Source organism: Ascidia mentula, chromosome 1, assembly GCF_947561715.1.
Source record: "Ascidia mentula chromosome 1, kaAscMent1.1, whole genome shotgun sequence".
In the NCBI taxonomy this organism is placed as follows: Eukaryota; Metazoa; Chordata; class Ascidiacea; order Phlebobranchia; family Ascidiidae; genus Ascidia; species Ascidia mentula.
The window spans coordinates 14605488-14626190 of NC_138566.1; the positions used below are offsets into that span (position 1 = coordinate 14605488).

The following is a 20703-nucleotide window of genomic DNA, read 5'->3' on the forward strand; positions in this document are numbered from 1 at the left end:
CTTTTCTCTGCCACAAATCTGGTAGAATTTAAGTGTGTTAACTGGACTAAAACAAGGAACGCCACAGAAACAACATCAATAGCTGTTGCAGGTTCGCCCTTGTTCCCACCACTGAAGGCTGACATGACATGAATTATTTAGGTTCACTTTATTAGACTTGTTGACTGTTTACATGCAGTCGTGCACCATTTACGACATGAATAAATAGCAAAGGTACGAAATCAGATCTAAAAGAGACCCTTTTAGTTATTTCATGCTAATGTAAAAATTGCAAGCACTAGACACCATTATCATTGCAAATTCAACACTTAACTTGCAACCTAATAACTTTCGAGTTTTGCTGACAACGCCGTGTCTGAAAAATATCAATGGAGACTTCAAACTGCTGGTTTCTGAGCTCAACTGCTTCAGTCGACTAAGTTTTCTGCTTCGATAGGTTTGCGCTTCTTGAGTTGAATGTAAATGTCGATATTGATTGTAGTCGCTTGTGACGAAAACTCCAATTGCATGGCCTAAAGCATTTGTGTCAGAGCACCGCCTGGAATCAATGGTGACTGCAGGGTGCATCGATCCGCTGTAATTTTGCTAGATGCCAATCTACTGCCAGCCAAGTACTGATGACAGACTTAATGCACAATTAGGATGCTCCATTATGTTCCGCAAGATTAATTGCCTTGTTACAATACGAACATATTTTTTTTACTGCGTAAAACAACATTTTGACGAAAAGAGATGCGCCGTGAACACGTTTGTTGAAAGAAAGTACAAGTTTTTATTTTAATTGAAAGAACTGCAAATAGTAAAACGAAAAATATAGCACAAACGCATAACTACACACACTTTGTGAACTTTGGCATTTGTATAAATACGGAGGCCTTAAAATACAGTGTTATTTTGAGCAATCTTTTGATTTCATTGTGTTGCGAAATGCTTGTGTAATGAAAAAAGCCCACGTACATTTTTGGTGGCTTAATGAATTTTGCCTTACCCTTTTTTTATACCGGTATTCGCCATGGTCTCCAAGAAAATAGTGTATTTTTAATATGTCAAAATCATTCAACCATGCAACTGTCCCGAACTTTGATTGCCATAATTTAATTACTTCTTTGCAGCTGCTGGCAAGCTTAGCTCATGTTCTTGTCTTAGGTTGAAAAATGTAAATATATAAGATGGAAGTTATTGCAGCCCTAGTAAGTCTTCAATTTTTGTGTTTGACAGCAACCCCTACCTCTTTTCGTATAGGTGAGCGTGTTTGGTAATTATAGAAAATATGCCAAAATTACAAACAATACCACAACTTTATTTTAAATTTCAAAAAATTAGCCAAAATGGTGTAAGTTCGTTTGTATTGTAGCGTATATGCAATGAACAGTAAAGTCTTACGTGCTAATTGTTAGACATAACATCTCGCAGCATGCACATCTTACCCAACTTCGTCAAGCCATACCATGCCCCACATTGAAAAATTTTAAATTTGTGCAGAGACGTTTTTTCTGCGACCTTTTTATATGAAAAATGTATTCTGAAAATGCATTGTTCAACCACATCAATGATCGCTAAAAAAATCTTATACACAAATTACCAACCTCAAATCTAGAATCCATATGTATATATGCAGGCTTGTAAGTAGCAAAGCATCATTTCGGAGAACTATTTAACCACCCATTTTCTATATATTACCTGTTTAAATCTTCAAACTTTTTTCAAAAATAAAATAATTCTAAATAAGATACAAGTGAACTATTTTGTAGATCCTCCTGTCATTGTCTCAGGCCCAAAGTTTAAAGAGGTTGCAGTTGGGAGTTATGTGGAGTTTTTTTGCCATGCCAATGGAAAACCTATTCCAAAGATAACATGGTAAAAGCAGCTTTTTTTTACTGAGTTAGGTTATAACATTTGTGTATCTACATTTTGACAGGAAAATAAATTTTAAAAATTAAGTTGTTTCACACAATTGTTGTTTCAAAATTCTTGTTTTTGAGAGTTTTTGGTTTTTGAAACCTAATAATGTATGGATAAGTGCAATGCATCGAACAAGCCAACACTGCATGTAATAAAAAAATTTTCCCCATTAATTTTCATTTAACGACCTGAAAAACAACTGATTTTGACTTTTCATGTCATTTAATATATCTACAACAATTGACTTGGGCTATGTGATTATCATTGTTTGTGCAAAATTTTGTTTCTTTGTCTTTGAATTAATTTTTTTTTCAGGTCATTTAATGGAAAGCCGGTTTTAAGCAAGAATTCCAACAACATAATTTTGACTGATATCTCATTACAAATTCCCAAGGTGAGAGAGACCTCACATGGGGAATATTGTTGCCAGGCTAAAAATGGACACAGAATTCAAGATCAAATGTGTGGATCCTTATTTATCTTAAAAGGTGAATGTTATGTTATTTTAGGAATAGGAATCGTAATTGATTATAATTTCCCTCACAAACTTTAATGTAAATGTCATTTCTTCCATTATTTGAATATTGCATGTTATTTTCTTTTAATCATGCAGTAAAACATTATTTTTTTTTTGCTTTTAGCACCCTCGGTATATGTGATGCCATCTAAAGTTTCTTCCTCTATTGGATCAGTGATTAGCTTGTCATGTAAAAAAAGTGGACGCCCCATGCCCAGTAGCATGTGGCATTACAATGGAAATCCAATACATTGCGATGCAGAAAGAGTAATTTTAAATAAGATTTTTCTTGTTTCTATTTGTTGTTTCTGTCATTTTTCAGGATGAACCTTTATCATGCCAAATTGGAAATATTCACCTCATTGGTGATATGTTGGTCATCAGGAATGCATCCCTTAATAATACTGGCCATTATCAGTGTGGTGTTTGGAATGTTGTGGGACAAAACTTGTCAGAATCGGTGTTTGTTCTAGTCAATGGTAAAAATATTTGAAATCTTAGCAACTGTGCATTGGATTAACTCAATAAATCTTGTTGCTAACACTTCTCCTGTATTTTTTCATGACTTTATTGTCTTCTTTTACTTCTGAAAACTTTTCGTCTATCTTCAATCTTCTCAAACTAGATGTTAGGTAACTTACTGTTGTACTTTTATTTTGTTGTAACACTACTATTTTAGATAAATTATGTCACAAGTATAAGCATGAGCACTGTAAAAAAATAACCTTGTGGTTTTAGGAATTTGAAGCCATTTGTTTCACATGAATTTTTTTTACCACTGGAGCAAACAACAAATCAAGGTTGTATTCAAGAATGCATAACCCTCATTTACACAATATTTATTGTTGTACTGTATTGTTTACAGAGTTAATTGGGATAAACAATGAATTTAATGGAAGAGAGTATAATGGAACATTTTCAGTGATTTTTAATGTGGTGGGAGCTGCATTTGTAACATTATTTCTTCTGGTATCCTTACTGCATTGTTGGTATGCCAGAAATGGTTTATGTTTGTCAAAATTTCAAAGACAATCTCATTTGGTGGTTTATAGGTTAAAGGAGGATGTAGCCAAGATAAATGAAATCAGTAGCAAACCCACCAAGAGAAAAACTGATTTTTTATCCAATGAAAATATTCTGCCCCTTGAATATCCATCGTCAAATCTAAAATTTGTTAAACTGATTGGCAAAGGCAAATATGGTACAGTCTACAAGGCTCTGTAAGTGAAACCCTCAATATTTTTTGGACTATGACATCATGCATTTTACTGACTTTTATAAATGCAGTGCTTGAAAAAATAAAAGTTGAGCACATGTGAGAGAATAAAAATAGTATATACTTGTTTTGTTGCAATGTGCATATTTTATAAATATATATACCTGTATAGAGCTCCATCATTGGTTGAACAAACAACTGTTGTGGTTGCTGTTAAAGCCCTTCATAGTTTAAGTGAGAGTAACTGGAAAATACTGCACAACGAAGCAGCCATTTTGCAATCCTTCAACCATCCAAATATTGTTTCATTACTTGGTGTGTGTTTTGATGATGATAAGCAAAAAGGTAAAGGTGTTTTCCCATTTATAAAATATGCAAGTTTATTAGCTTACCGTATACTAGTGATGTCTTGTGCCGGATCCGGGTACCCCGACCCGGCCCGATAATACACTTAATTTTACCGGATAATTGGGAAAGCATTTTTGTCCTAAAAACGGACAAACATTTCGCAAATTACTCGTTTTTGGAACCCAGTCTGTGATACTTACGATTTTTCTGTTCATTGTTATTGAGGTTTTTCGTGATGTGTTATATCATATTAATAAATGCCCATGTTTATTTGTTCCACTGATGATAAGCAAACCTTAACATAGCATTCTGTTCGGCAATCAAACATTTTTTCCATACCGTTTAAATACACGAATCGGTGTTAATAAACTGCCAGATCCAATTATCCGGCCGGATTTGATTGATAACTATCCGGATCCGGCCGGGCCAGGCCGGATAATTGGGAACTGGGAACATTGATACCGTCTACCTCTTTTCGATCCAAAACAAGTAATAGAATCTCACGTGAATATCATTTTAATTTAATAAAATTTATTGAAATCAGGTGCAGATGAATTATGTTTTTTTGCAGAGTATGAAGATGACCAGCCATGCCCACCTTTTTTGCTTTTTGACTTTGTAGATGGAAACGATTTGCATTCTTTTTTGTCCAACATTCAGCCTTCTGGAATACTTGATAATAAAGTTATTCGCAAGTGTGTTGTTACAAAATTAATCAGAATGTTGAATAACAAGTTTAACAAAATGTATTTTGCAGAGTTCTTGAGCAATTACAGGTGTATACGATAGATCAAAAGCAATGTTTGTTATTGTTTTACTTGAAACTTTGTCTTGATATTTCTTCAGCTATGAACTATCTTTCTTTGCAAGGTTTTGTTCACAGGTATTTATAATTCTATTCAGTGTAGTCAATTTGCCAGGTGTCAGTGCTTAATTGATCATTGACAATCAAGTTGAAGCCCAAAGTGACACATTAAAATAACATCAATTATTTAGAGACTTGGCAACTAGAAATTGTTTGCTCTGCACAAAAAGTGGTATTGTGAAAGTAGGAGATTTTGGACTGTCAAGAAAACTTTGTGATAGTGATTACTACAGAAGTTCGGGTGAGGAGGCTATGCCTCTGAGGTAATTGCTACAAATATTTTTTTATAGAATTACAAAAACCTTGTGTGGCAACAACTTTACAATCTTTTGAGATTTGAAACATATTAAATTGAAGGATTTGGAAACCTTTATTGAGACTTATTTGAAAAAAAATTGATTAGAAACAAAATTGAACTTTCAATTTTCTATAGCAGCCCGGGGTGTGGTGCCACATGTAGAAAATGTATGATGTTACACAAAATTATGATTTAATTATTATTTTGGTGTTTTATCGAAAGGAAGCCCTATTTAATGTGCCGCTTTTTATGGAAATTCATTGTTAACGAGGGTTTGAGAAATATTTTCTATAAAACATCATGATTATACCAATGTCAACAGTCCAAACGAAAAAAAAAGGCATGCTGGTAAAACAAATTATACAAGAGCATGCTTTAAGGTGGATGGCCCCGGAATCCCTTCTGTATGGTCGATATACAACGAAGTCAGATGTTTGGTCCTTTGCGGTAACTATGTGGGAAATATTTTCACACTCTGACCAACCTCACTGTGGATTGGAAAATGAAGAAGTTGTGAGGAACATTGTAGAGGTGGATCAATGATTTTTCTGTGAACGCTTCTAACATGCACTTTACCTAAATATCTAATAATCACCTACATATGGGTAAAAAGATGTATATAAATATTAACACTGCTGTTGTATATCTGGTTTGCCTGTGTGTAAACTGTCTTGAAAGCATATATACTACCTGGTTACTTTGTGTTGACCAAGTATTAAATGTTTTATTAGGGGGTCTTACTTTCTCAGCCAGAAGAAGCACCTTTGTGGGTTTACAACCTTATGAAGTTATGTTGGTGTGAACCCATGGATAGGCCTTCTTTTAATGCTATTTATGTTCTTTTATCAAATGCTTTGGCAAATTGTGGAAAAATTGTTCCGTAACACTGGCATATGTTTCACAAGTTTGTCCTGGACATAATCAGATTGTAGCAACCCTTTTTAGTATTTACAACAGGAAGTTTCACCACTTCCATTCATGCCAAAATGAAACAATGCTTTGTTTTCTAAACTGATGAGCCTTTGCTTGTCTAACTTCACAGTTGAGTCACCCCGCTGTGGTTACTAGAAGTTTGTTCCGAAAAGGTTGCTCAGTTTTGTGAAGCGTTAGGTCGTTTTGTTAACAGTTCACAAGGAACGAAGTGATTGAAACTATCTGTAAACTTTTTTCAGTGTAAAGCTTTTTTGCCGCCACAAATATTACGTTCTTCAATACAATTTTGCAAAGTTACAAGTGTTATAAATCAAAGAAACAGTTTATGAGAAGCTTATTGCTGATGAATCATTTGCTGAGGTCTAATGAACATAGTGAAATAATCACAAATACAGGCCGGGGGTCGCATTCAAAGGATTAGAATTTGGCTAATCTCAAACCAAGTCAGGCTTTCAACACGTGACAATCAAACAGGTTTCTGTCAGTAGCTCGCAATGGCTAAAAACGCTAACACAGCGGCACCGAAAAGCTAAACGGGCGGTTGGAATCTCAACATTCGCAGATCGAAACTGCACAGGTTAAAATGCATCTCGATCTTTCTCTGAATTACATTCCATTAATTATTTTTGGAAAATGATTATATTGCACAAAAAGTGGCGCGCTTGTTTATTACACGTCACACAAAAAAATTTTGACCTAGTTTCAGATGAGTTCGATTACGAAGTTGAATTCGTTTTTTTTTGCAAGGCCAGCTTTGCAGTGCATGCCAATTGGCCCGCTGTTTGTCGGTTTTGTCGTACACCGATCACGTGTGTTCATTGTTAAGGCCGCCCTTTCGGAAAATTCGCCTCATGCATTAAAATTCGGAGAAAATTTTGCGATACCTGATATAACCGTCCTGGAAATATGTAAACTAGTCGCCTGTAGGGGTGACCGGGGATTCCTCGGACACGGGGATACCTCGAACCAGGAATTTTACGTCACAATTAGCTATTGTTAAGACACTTTTACAAAAGCCCCAATGCTGATATTGCGCCAAGTTTGATTTCAGTTATTTGTTAAATAAACAAAAAAAACGTCTGTTAAAACTTGCTGTCCGAGATATCACCGAATAATAGTCACGTTCGACATCGAATAAAAAAAGGCCCAAGCGTATAACTATGCATGACCGAGAGTTAAAAAAATTACAAACATGAGTTGAACGCGTGTCCAAGTTGTGATGCCCAACAAAACGAGACGGGGAAAAAAAGAAGAACTAATTTCCGGTTTAGGCCAATAGCTGATCGGACTATTTAGGAGGAAAAACTTGCTGCGCTGGTGGCAGGTGAAAAAGTGCTAGCCGGTAGAGGCAGAGACATTATACTTGTGTTATATCGACAGTAAACGAATTTATGTACAACTTTGGACTGGTTTGAAGCTTGGTGGATGTATGTGTTCAGTCGGGAGTTAGACTATTTAGAAGACGCACAGACTTGTGTAAAGAAGTTTTTCATTTAACTCCAACAGTAGTCTTGAGATAAAGAAGGCAAGTCGCCTACGAGTTTCAGTCGGATCATTTGAGTGCGAGGCCCGAGACGCAGTCATACCCCACGATCACTCAGCGGGTGCGTACTCCGACAGGGTGTTACCGAGCATACACAATATTGTTATCAAATCATAACAAACATTTATTTCAGCGTTGATAAGAAATTTCCACCATTTCAGATTTGCGCAACAAAATAAGTAAAATCAACATGCAATGGCCGAGCTTTAGAGCAGGATGTCAATATCATCTGATTTGGTGCTGCGAACTTTACCTATGTCTAAATCAAGCTACATTTTTTGTGGGTATGACAATTAAGTTAGCAAGAATAAATAATCATAAGGTTCGCAGCCCAGCAGCTATCGCAGCTTAGTTGGATCAGCCGCTTTTTACCGACAAGTCGGAGCGAGATCTCAAAAATTCGTGCTCCCGCGGTGAGGCTCTCGGCCCTGCCTGACTGAGCTACAGGAGCTTGCATCAAACTTTGTTATTCATTGTTGTATTTTGTATCAAACTTTAATTACATAGCGTGTATGCGCAAATGGTATTCTGAGTTAATCGCTTCGCTTCTCCCTGACATATCTGTGATATATGGAAAATCAGCTTTGGGTTTAATAATCAAATCAACGTGTTTAATAATCCTGTCCATTTTACTATTTTTTTTTCATTTCAACCATGTTATAAATATCGCCACGGCCATAAAGCCAAGGGGCGAAGGAAAAAGATACGCAAACAGAGTATTTTATTGTTCGTCATTGTTTTTATTCTAATCAAAAGGTCGCAACGTTAGTTCGTTGATAAGTTGTTTGATATTCATTAGAGTCGACATACTCGGAGTGTATTTTTTTTGCAAACGTGAGACGTCCCTTCAAGCTCAGCGGTTTTGCGGGGCAAATTGGCAAGCGCACAACTTGCCAGGCAACCTTCACATATACGTAGGGGATCTCTACTATCGTAATCAGACCAACCAGATGTATTACATGCGCAGGCCACTGCCCATGCAGGCTCTTTACACTATTAAGCGCTCTCATATTATCATTTACGTCATGACATCGCAATAAGCGTAACTTGTTAAACTTATAGCAAGTTGTAATTACATGATTATTCTCTGGAACAGCGGTTTTTGAAAATGAACCCCAAGATAGCTGAGTAAAACTTTTAAATCAATCTTTCAGACAGCTCTTTACCCCAAGATAAACGTTTTTTTACCAAAATTATCGCATTTTTTCCTATCGGCTTTGTTTTGATGTGTGTGCAGCCCTAAGGCCCTTGTAACGCAGCAATGACAATATTGTCTTTCTGGGAGAAAGAGATATTCAACGCAGAAGCACACTGTAGGTGGATCGGGGTTGAACGTCTGTGGGGACATCAAGGTTATGTTGAGGACGCCCGTGGCTTAAGACCACCATACGCTGCCTTTCAAAGAATTCAACCAAACCACCGCATTTTTCACAGCTAGCAATAACAGAAAACAAGTCAAGTAAAGTTCAGTATTGTATGTGACAAAAAAAAACAAAAACATTGCTGGTTTGATACACGTCACATGCGACAAACTTTTTGTGTGAATATCGAAAGCTTAAATCATGGGGATGTTTACGTATGTATTGCACCTCACATATATGAATAAATGAAAATTACTGTCCAAATGAAATAGGAACAATACTTTCTGGTTTGTAAATACTATACGGAGAATCTGGATAACTAACAAAAATAACAGGGGTACTTTTAATAAAGGTACGAAAAGCATTTTTATGCAATCCACGAACATCTAGGTCCCAGATATGAAGACATTTCGCAATCTCCAAGAAGGTTCTGGATTCCTCTGATCTAATACCACAATTGATTTTGCGTTTGTTAAACTTGACAAAATCTCGTTCACACTTACCTAAAATATACAACATGTTGTTTGGAAACATTTCTAGGAACAAAACTGTCATTACAAGGAAATTCTTTTCCATCAATAATACGAGCATTTCGGACCAACTTGTGAAGCATATTTTCGTATTTATCCTTTTGCAAGTCATACACATTCTGAAAATATAAACCATAGGAGTCAGTTAACACATATGTCAATCAAGTAGTATGTTTAATACACCTGTAACCGTGCAGTCCCATCTTGGTTAAATTTTCTATTGGCGAAATAAAGATCATAAAAATGTTTATTGATGTTTATGCCGCTTTTTCCAAAATGAAAAGTTCTTGAAACATCTGGAATAATACATTCCCTTCCCTTTCGGATCTCAGGACTTCGAATCCACATGTCCCAATCCCATAACTAGAGAAACAAATACATTTCTACACATTAGTAACGGCAACAATAAAATAAAAAAAAATTTACTTTACTTTAGACCTGACAAACCTACAGTTAAAGCCCTTGAGAACAAACATTGTGACGAGGGAAAAGGAATTGTAGCAGGAGACAAACCTTAGCGATAGAAATCACTCAGTTTCTAAGCTAGCAAAGATGTTCATGGGGCTCCCTAAAGTTGTATCAATTCACCGGCTGCATTCAACCCCTGCCGAAGTCTATGAAAGTAAACTAATTTGGGGTTTTGACTTAACTTTAGGCTTGTTTATTGATTTTTTTACTGCCATAACATTGTGATCAAAGTGGCTTTGAAATCTCTTATCTTTGGACATCACAAGCCGCTGCTATACTGCTGGGAATTAAATAGTTAAAGTTTTTAAAATGGAGAAGATACACCACACTTCTCAGAAGCCTTACATGGGTTACTGCCACCCTATGCTAATTTTTGGAACAGCCAATGGTAATTCACAGGACAAGTAACAAGTATAAAATGAAAATATTAGCCAGCAATGATTAGCTGGATATGAACCTTGTCTGGGCCAGGCCACTGCCACTTCAATTCATCTTCAAAAAGGGTTTGTTTCAATAACCAACCCAAGCCTGGCATAGTTTCCACTCTATACAGAAGGGAAGCATCTTCAGAACTGTGAATGTACCCCTGTCAAAAATAAACACAAAATTGACAACAAATCACCAACATCAATTGTTTCCAACCTTATTTTAAGGTGACTCAATTTTTTTCAAAATTATGTTTTGCAATATTCTCTGTACCCAATTTTGCACAACTTCCACTCTTTATACTGACCATGTGGACAGAAAACTTGTTTTTTATTCCAATTAAACTATTTAAAAAATTTACAATGTCTAAAATTACTGGACAGTGTGTACAAAACAGTTTGGTGTTAGAAACTAAAACATTTTGTACATTTATGCAATAGTTTTATGAAGCAAAACTATGTAGAGAAAAATTACCTGATCATTCCATGCTGATATGCAATATAAGCTGTCATCAATGTCCAACAATTGAACTGTGTCACTGAAATATCTAAAGAAGTGTCGTAGTTACAATGTTCTAAGCAATTATTGTCAAATATCATTTAAAAAGTACCTAAAGACGTCAGGTGAAATGTCAAGATCTTCCTCGAACACAATGCAGTACTTTGCTGATGAAAACAAACTAAAAATAACATTAAAGCCAGATAGATATGCTTGTGAAATTCTTGCACTGCCTACACCAGAGGGCATGTGGTATATTCCTTGTAGACCAAAAAGTTTCACTACATCCATTGTCTCCTTAAAGTTGCAAAAACAATACAATGATGAAATGCCTAAAACCTATACTTGCAGTGGGAATTACAGGCACAATATATTTAAGTTAATTACAGCAAAATTTAATTTTACTCTGCATTAAACAGAGGTACACCCCAATCTAACATCTATTTTGCATTCAAAAAAACTTGGTAAAGATTTCCCCTTATTTTTGGTATTTTTTTACTGATAGGCTTCAATGTCATATCTTACAAAAAGGTTTAATATATATGTAGGTTATACAATACACATCGAACACCACAACCTTGCTTACAAAGCTTAGTTCAATATAGAACATTATTGTATTGATATTTTTAAAAACCTATATTTAAATCAATGCTATTATACCTCAAAGAAACCATCAATGATTACTACAACCATATTTTTGTTAAATCCTTCAGCAGACACCAAAGACTGAAGCATTCTAGAAACACAAAATATTCGTTGAATTTTTTTTAGTGCAGCAATGTTGCCGTAAACCACCTAAAAAGGTATTTCGGACGGTTTCCTGCAATCACAAGAACTGGAACAAAGGAGACAGTTCTGAAGGTAACTTGTGCTTCCAACTGTTTATATACTGTATTTGAGGAACACTTACAAACATCAGTGTAGCCCAAGTACTTTGTACAAAACTCTGAACGATGTTTATTTTCTGTCAAAAGTGACCAGTTGCAATTCGATTCCTTAACATTCCTAAACAAAAACTTATGTTAGTCATGTAGCAATATATTTATTACAGATGCACAAATTTTTAAAAACTTTTGCCTAAATTGTGAAAAGGCAGCAGAAAATTTTGTGCAAAGTTTTATAACTGCATTGCATTTCAAACCTCAATCTTTTCATGACAATTTATTTCCTGTATATAAAAATTTGTTACAATGCTTTGTTAACCAAAATCTGAATAAAGACATTTTACAGAAATACATCTGGCTGTTGATTCACAGCTTTGAAAATTTGCTATACATGATTACTTGTTGAAGGGTGAAAAACCATGATGAGCAAAACTCTGCAGCACTTTATGTAAACACATCATTATTTACACATTTAGTGGAATCAAACTCCTTGATTGAACTGGATCAGGCCATGACGAAATATTTTCAGTGTGCATCATAATTTCATCTATTAGAAGACCTCTGTTCCAACTGATCATTGCCCATAAACTTCTCCATTTTAGATTAAAAATGTGTTTGCTTCCTAGCTCAGTTATTAGTTTTCGTGAGGTTTTAGACAATTTGTACGATGCTTCATCCTAAAACAAACAATAAAACATTAAATAATTGAAAAAAGCAAATTCTAGATTGTCTGAAGTTCAAGCATAATTGCTGTGTAGTCAGTAGGATCAACAAAAATCACCTTTATTGAACATATTAAACATCTTTGTAAGTTTAATATCCAAAAGATCTCTGTGCATGTGTTTCTAACTTAACACAAATAATTTACAAAAGCACAGATGATAACAAAATTATTTCAAGAGTAAAAAATAGCTGACATTCACTAGAAATCTTTGGCTTTATACAAATATAATTGCAAAAACTCTCGTTTTTTATCTGCATATTCACTTCAATCTTTATTTGACAAAATGCACTTACTTTTACAGCAAACACAATAATGTAATCATCTTCACATTTTTTTTGCTCTCTCAGAACATCATTCAGGTAAAGATTATCACCAGTAGAGAAACTATCAAAAATATGTTTTTCGAACACTTTTCCCTACAGCAGAAGTCACAATGTGTGTCAAATTTTCTACTATTTCAACTAAGTGAACCAAACTAACTGTGACAGGGTGCACCATAAGCATGTGTAGACCTCGTCCAGACACTGCACCATCATGTATATGAACAATTTCACTGTTTATAGAAAGTTTGACAGAATTGGAGCTTGAATAAACCTAAAACAATGGCAGGTTTATCAAAAAAATTAAGAATAGTTAAAAAAAATAGGGAAAATAGATTTAGAAGTGAAAAAAATGCAATGCCCATTGCAGCACTGAAACTTGACCACAAAATCTATTTTGAAAGGGTAAAGGATGAGGATGCTCGACCTCAAACATCACTGAGAGTCCTTGACATGATAACACACACAATTGAAAAAAATGTTATTTACCTCTAATAAAAGGGAGGGAAGAGTATAATTTGATTGTTCACTGACCAAGTCGTCAACATTTTTTAGATTCTGGTTTTCTAAAATGGTTTCATCAGTAAAAAGATAGTTCTGTGTGGGTACATCCATTATATTTTTACCAAAAGTTCATTTTTACACCATAGTCTCAGATTTTGCTTCAACTTAGCACAAATATGCACTTATTTTTGGAGGTAAGGAATCCCAAATTTTGTTCCAACTCCTGGCGAATCAAAAGTAATCATTTTGACGATTTGTGTTCATTTCCTACTGTTATTTCAAAATAGCATTGCGCACTCACCCTTTTTAAAGTATTTATTTATTCTTGTAGTTGCAACTAATAATATGCTAGGATTTTTTTTGTACTAAATATTTGTTTTCGATGCACTCATCTCTATAAACCTCACCATGTGGCCAATGTTTAGGGATAAATAACTAATAATTGGTTTAAAGTTGGAACAAAAAATTTTGGATTCCTTTTTCTTTATAAGTAATTCAGTAACATGTTGTTGGACATAGATTTTTCCATTTTTTGTTTGGTAACTTCCAGAAAAAAACAAACAAAATATGCTGAATACAATATTTGTTCTCTATGCATAACATTGATTTCAAATAAACAAAATATATTTTTACCTCTACATAAATATAAAACATACCCGCATTATCACTGATTTGCCATGGGGATAAATTTGTCATAACAAACATCATTAACATGTACTTCCAAATGTTTGTTATTTTATTAACCTTTTATGTGGAAATTTGGCTTGCTGTCATATATGTACAAGGTGGTACAACTGACATATTTTACAACAAACAGCTTAAAACAAAACCATATTTTTGTACACAGAAAAACATGATTATTTAGGCACAACCATTTCACGTAACATATATTTGAAGAAGGTATTATTCTGTGGCCGATGCCATTTATTTCAACAACAATAATTTTGATGGTGTTTTTTTCGTTGATAAAATTTGAAGCAACATATAATTATATTGGCCAAGCAGCAATATTGGTGGCCATATTAACATTGAACAGCTAAAGAAATTTCTTACCACAATTAATAAAGCATGCTTCTTCTTCATGAAGAAAATGTAAGGTAAGAAGCCATTTTAGATAAAACAAGTTTGCTCCAAGCAATACCATGCAAACCCACTTCTAAAAAATACGATTTATTTTTAACGAAACATCACAAAAGTTTGTCTATCTTACCATACATGTTGACATTTTTTATTTTCAGGTTATACCAACAATCAACGCTTGGTGTTAAGGTTGTGTGTATTTGAACATACTTGCACGACAACAGAACAGAGCCAATATGTCAGTTTCAATTCATTTTACAAAACTGACTTTGCATCAAAGCATGAATCCAAAAAGTTTTCGGCCACTTCATGCAAAACAAATTACAAACGATAAACAGATTGGGAGCCAATGATCTAAGTTCAGTAGGCCTATTCGTATTCGTACCACATTAAGTGCAAAGAAGCAATGCTGTATTTCTGGGTCTGGTGTACTTTTAGCACCACACCTGATATCTCAGCTATCCCTAGTACTACAAACCTGAAACTTTACACGAATGTTAAATGACACCTTACGAGTTACCATGCCAAAAATGACGTCATCACCTATGACGTAACGAAATTTACAACACTTCAAAGTTTTCCTCTCTATACGCGCTACGCCCGTCAACGAACTGCAATAGCATACTCCGTAAGGTACAACACCCACAAAACAAAAGTGTTGTTTAATGAAAATTTAAAAGTCTCACAAGTAACCTGCTTGCGTTGTGCGACTATTACTGATTTATTAAATGCCTTCTTAAGCAAACACCCCAAAGTAGACCGCAGTTATTACAAAAAAAAAAACACACAGCATGTACTCTTTTTACCACTGCAAATTGTCAGGATCTTAAAGCAAACACCACTGGTCCAATAGAGTCCATTGTGGCATCATCAGAAAGGTCTAACCCTCTACTTTACACCAAAGTTAGATTTCAAGATATATTTCGATTGTGCGACACCTAGTGGCGCTTAGAACAAAGACAATTTACAAAACATTGTGACGTCACAAGCAAACTACCAATCGAATCGAAACTTGCATCGATCGAAAGACATGTCCTTTGTGACAAAGCGTATCAAATTTTAGCTTGCAGCAACCTTTACTTTTGGGTTGGGAGCCCATCAAAGACCCCCACCTACTTCGCTCGTATACACGCAAAAAGGCCGAAACCGACCATGTGTACTTTTGGCACCACATATTCGATGGGTCGTAGCGTCCAAAGTAGGCACCCCATAGGGTCGGTTGATGCATCGTGTGAAAGGTCTATCCTTCTACTTTACCATCCACCAAAATTCAAGTACCTACTGTGTTTGTGCGACACCCAGTGTCGTTTAGAACAAGGATGATTTGCGCAACGAAACCCCGGCACCTGTGTATACACAAATATGCTCTGTTACGCAGAAAGTTCGAGAAGGGCATTTCCCGAAAAAGAAACTTGCTTGCATAGAAGTACAGTGATGGGGCTTCGCAATTAGTTGTTTTGGGGCAACGCCTTTTGGCTTTGTTTTGCGCGACATCTACTGGATTAGGATTTACACTAAATTTTGAAAATACCTTGCATCGCAGAAAATCATTTTTGGTGACTAATTTTCGGTTTTACATCGGCGACATCTCCTGTGTAAATACCCTTCATCTCATACTAATCACGATATATATTTTTTGAAATGCTTGACTTCGATTTTATTTGTTTTTTTTTTTAAAAAAGGACGATTCTTTTATCTGCCTGCATATCTTCTTGGTCAATTGCCGTTGCCTGCTGCTTTATGTATCATTTCGTCTTTTTCTTGCACCTAAAGCAATGTAATACGTAAGTGTTTGACGGATAAAAACTAGCTTAAGTATTTTGTGTTTCCTTCTGTAAGGATGAGTTTAATGTTGCTCCATAGAGCAAATGTGATGTAGAACCACACTTGATAACGTGGGTTCGATGCGATGGCACGAATTAAATCAGCGAAGTAAAGAGATTTGTCCCTTTTTCGTGGCCCAAGCCACTCATCAATGTACGAAGGAATGAAGTCCCTATAAGCTCCATTCATTCGCTTGAATTATCTTTTGCAATCGCACCACAGGCTTTCAATATCATTAGTATGAACCCCGTCAGGCGCCACAAACAAATACAAGTGGTTCACCGTGCGATGTACATATTGCTGGGGCAAGTCTGCAAAATAAAACTTTGTGTAAGTGCATTGAACAAGAGGTCTTCTTTTTGTAACATACGAGATATGTTGTCGTAGGCAGCCCACTGGTCAGACCAAATTTCGGAGCCAGCCCCTATTTTCCTGGTAATTACTTCTTCAAGGGTAGCCCGGTCGCGTTGAGCCACCAACTCAATGAAACAGTTCCTGACGGGAGAAACATTTAAAGCAAAGAAGGGTGAATGTATGGTAGTCTTACTTGGTTGTCAGATCTACCCCCCCAAAAAAACAATTGCTCCCTGACAGGTCGCGCTTGGGCGTTCGAACCGGCTTTTCTTCTGGCCACCAGACTTTCGTCTATAGCAACGATGTGGCCCGGCCCTCCAATCACATTTGGTTGCCGTAGCAGGTCTTCCGTACAAATCTGTTTGTGTGTTAATACTACAGTATAACTGCCAGCAGCCATGTCACAATTCCACTGTCAATGTTACCTCACGAATAAAGTTGCACCAGTCAATGCACACTTTATTTAAAATCGAAGCCTCTTTCATGATCACGTCTTGAGTTACTTCTGACGTCCAAAAGTACATTATGATAATAACCTGATTAATGGATAGGTGGCTCTTTTCAAGAAATGAGCCCTATCTAATAGAACTTGTTCGTCGACAGTCCTTTGAAACAGTTTAGGTTAAAAATACATTTTTACGGATTGCGTAGGAAGAACAGTATTATAATCCTAAAACACATCTTACCCTGACTGGACACCTCCAAATTCGTCTATCATTGCAACGCTCCCACTGAACTTTCATTTACCTCGTCATGCCATTGTTTGGTGCGTGCCTGTGCAAAAATTGACTGAAATTATCAAATGTTTCAATAGTAAAACGGTATGCGTTTTACGTTGCAAACGGTTTTATTTAATTATCTTTTTCTATCGCCAGTAAACTGTGGTGAATTTCCAATGAAGAATTTATTAAAGTAATGTCAATAATATGAATTGTGTAAGCTACATACAGATGGCCAGTGTTTCGATCTGGAAGGTCTCATCAGTGCAGCTGGTGTGACTATCAGACGACTTTGCTGACCAAACAGCCAAGCAAAGACTTCCACTTTGTGGTGATCACCGTCATCAACATATTCGGTCAGCAAATTCGTCTGGTAGTCACACCAACTGCACTGATGAGACCTGTTTGTAGCTTACACGGAAAATATATTGTTTATATATTAGTCGTACGTGCTGATGTTGTGAAGATCAACCCTTTGTAATTATGCAATGTAAGCGTGGAGTCGCTGTTCGTACACTTCAACACGACATGATGAAGGCTAAAGACCCTAAGGTGAACCTCACATTAGTTTATCGTCCGTCAAGGCAAATATGCCTCGAGTCAGCAGACCCGGCTCCCTTGTACTTTATCCAGAAAAAAAATTCTCAGTTGTCCCTTCTTTTTAAGCCTTGTGAATCCAAACAGTATAGTGCTATAGAGCTAGCATTGCATGAGTCTCGTATACAATTAAATCAGAATAGAATATATTGAATGAATTAATGACCAAACGCTAGACCGAAACGCAGGCAGGCTAGACGAAACAATTTACGCTATCACATGAACTGTAGAAGGCGCCTTTTCTAGGTTTGATGATAGTAAATGAGCCTCCAGGAAAGGTTATTAGTAACAAGGAAAGATAACATTTACTCATTCCAAAACCAATGTCAAAGATGGTGGGAGTGCCGTAATCCTTTGTGGGGATAATTTCTTTTTCTCCAGTGGAGAAAGCGCTTTAAGCAAATTGCTTTTTTTTTACCGCTGTCATGATTTTTCGCCTGTATGTTTTTCTACGGTCCCTGATTTTGTATCGTAAGTATTGTGCAGGTGATGTGTTCAAACATGGGTAATACAAGTCCAATGGATTCTATTTTAAATAGACATTGAGGACGATTTTCCCAAAAGCAAAATATTCTGTTCTACATACCCACACTGTGAGGAAGGTCATGCTTTCAGATGAAGGCTAAGGAAACATGAGTGCAATACCCCCAACAACGAATCGAACCGAAAAATGTAGAGTACAATGTCTTCAGGGAGATGTTGGTCGGTGTAAAGGGTTACGAAGAATTGGCGGATGTGTGATAAAATATCTTTGAGGGTTGAGAGGGGGTATCCATGGTGGCCTGGTAGATCTACAATTGGGGGATGCATGCGTACTGGTAGAAGTTGGCTCCAGCTGCAGGTGTAAATGACCGGTTGCAGGACATTACGGTTGGATTCACTCATTAATGTATCGCTGCCGTCTGTCTGGGAATCCCAACCCTGAAGTTTGGGCCAAAAACCCCTAACCCTCGTTTTTTTCGCCCTAACCCTGTTATTTTGTTTGAAAATCATAACCCTAATGTGTTATTTTCAGTTGAAAGTCCTAATCATAATCATTTTACAACCGTAACGAAGCTTTGGATTGTGCAACATCATGCAGAGGCTTTTCTACTTTATGGTGACTGTCGTCAGTCACCTGCAGCACTGATGGCATAATAGGTTGAAACAATGTCGTCTCGCAATTGATTTCATCGCACTTGTTCTTCGGTCGCGGCCCGTCTTACTCTCGTATTGAACGCTGCGGTACTAGAAATGCAATATCAAGGAAAGTATCAGGCGGGGATGCCAGGACACAACACATCTCGACGATCAGATAAGCCGTTTGTCAAAAGATCTTTATCCACGTGACCAACCTCAAATCTTCGCGCTATCGTACAATGGACGCACCACCGCATAGGTTGGGTTAAACGAAACAACAACTCTGTCAGAATGAATTGGTATTCAATACACAATTGTAAAGAGTTTACCCTTTCAATGAAAACATATTGTAAGCGATTTAATCCCATCGTGTTGTTTTTGACATTTCTCTGTTCGATTGAAGTGAGATGTGAGAGCAACGACCCGTCATCACTGCTGGTGGTGGCTGACGACGGTCACTACACAGTAGAAAGTCTCTGTCTGACAGGGCAAGACGGCCGTCATTCATCAGTTGCACAGGCACAAATACATTAGAGTTACGTTTGCAAAAAGGTTATAGTGAGTGGTTTCAATCGAAAACAAATCATTAGGGTAAATATTGTCAAATAGTGGGTTTAACCATAGTATACTAAAACATGGAATGGAAACTCTTTTCGTCACGCATGAGTAACACTTTACGCAAAATGAAAAATGCATTGGGTTAAATGCGATTTTGGCGTTTTTCGGCGGCGAAAAAGTCTAAGTTAATGTAACCACAAGAATTTATTTAAATGTAATTCAAGTAGTTTCATCCTTAATCTTTTGAAATATGTGGATGATTTTAATTATGACGCGCTATAATGCACTTTTTGACCGTGTGTTACCAGTCACCTTACAGACTAAAAAATTGTTAATACGTCTTCACGTCAACCTCAAAGATGACGTAAGACATGTAATTACGTCATACAAGTGATGACGTAATGTTTTAGATTTGCATATCTGCCTAAAAAGCAATCATGGGATTCAGAAACCTAATATATGAACAAAACAGACTGACCCAGAGGTCACATATTTGCAGTCATTATTGGGTATGTATCAAAATGTTTCATAACTCCGCTTTTTGTAAAGACATATGTTGGACAGATAGTGCAGTACTACATGAAGTAGTTTTTGGCCCAAAATGTCAGATTGTAGCCTTTGTAAACCAGATAAAATGGGGCCAAATTTTGCTGCTTAATTTTAAAGATTGTATTTACTTGGTTAACCATACTTAAATCTGGCCGTTTTTCATCTTTTATGCAAATAATATTAAATAATAAATAAATAGTGGTAATTATCTAAAAAAATATTGACATAATTAAATAAATTCTTGTGTCATTTTTTATATTCCATTGGTTCTGAGCAATTCATGCCACATATGAGCTCTGTGAATAGCAATGAACCTGCTTTTGTTGTACTAGTAATCTACTTTATACATTTTTCCCACACATCACTGAGTTTTCTATTTGATTTCATTGTAAATATATGGTTGTATATTGGCTTTTTTGTCCGAAAGTTCGACCTTAAGTGTTGATTAGTCTAATATCCCTGAGAAGAAAACAAATCAAATTGGATGGAAATCATTTTTGTCAAACTATTGCACACATAACAGAAGTATATTTTTTTACTCTTATCATAACAGTTGGTTGAATGCT

General features: G+C 36.1%; 2 protein-coding genes across 12 annotated transcripts; one reads left to right on the plus strand and one right to left on the minus strand.

The window, feature by feature from the left end:
• Positions 1 to 1169: 1169 nt before the first annotated feature.
• LOC145887898 (muscle, skeletal receptor tyrosine-protein kinase-like) lies at positions 1170 to 6332 on the plus strand. Its single transcript, XM_082979024.1, has 16 exons — positions 1170 to 1190; positions 1243 to 1255; positions 1752 to 1857; positions 2218 to 2390; positions 2544 to 2686; positions 2742 to 2784; positions 2832 to 2898; positions 3158 to 3219; positions 3285 to 3408; positions 3472 to 3639; positions 3808 to 3980; positions 4555 to 4678; positions 4741 to 4866; positions 4980 to 5111; positions 5527 to 5677; positions 5878 to 6332. The coding sequence occupies exons 1-16, from the start codon at positions 1170 to 1172 to the stop codon at positions 6028 to 6030; spliced, it is 1779 nt and encodes a 592-aa protein (XP_082835150.1). The 3' UTR covers positions 6031 to 6332.
• Positions 6333 to 9082: 2750 nt separating this feature from the next.
• LOC145903828 (protein O-linked-mannose beta-1,2-N-acetylglucosaminyltransferase 1-like) lies at positions 9083 to 14986 on the minus strand. 11 transcript variants are annotated; one of them, XM_082992378.1, is made up of 15 exons: positions 14548 to 14986; positions 14391 to 14493; positions 13323 to 13399; positions 12994 to 13107; positions 12807 to 12929; positions 12258 to 12466; positions 11816 to 11910; positions 11701 to 11740; positions 11566 to 11641; positions 11018 to 11202; positions 10882 to 10954; positions 10439 to 10567; positions 9697 to 9876; positions 9487 to 9632; positions 9083 to 9428 (listed from the first exon to the last, which is right to left on the minus strand). In XM_082992378.1, exons 1-15 carry the CDS (start codon positions 14560 to 14562, stop codon positions 9236 to 9238), a joined length of 1758 nt encoding a protein of 585 aa, XP_082848504.1. In that variant the 5' UTR covers positions 14563 to 14986; the 3' UTR covers positions 9083 to 9235. The 11 variants fall into 11 exon arrangements, with proteins under 11 accessions (XP_082848504.1, XP_082848233.1, XP_082848156.1 ...); XM_082992107.1 differs by having other exon boundaries at positions 11701 to 11910; positions 14548 to 14722; positions 14803 to 14985; XM_082992030.1 differs by having other exon boundaries at positions 11701 to 11910; positions 14548 to 14985.
• Between the last annotated feature and the right edge of the window lie 5717 nt (positions 14987 to 20703).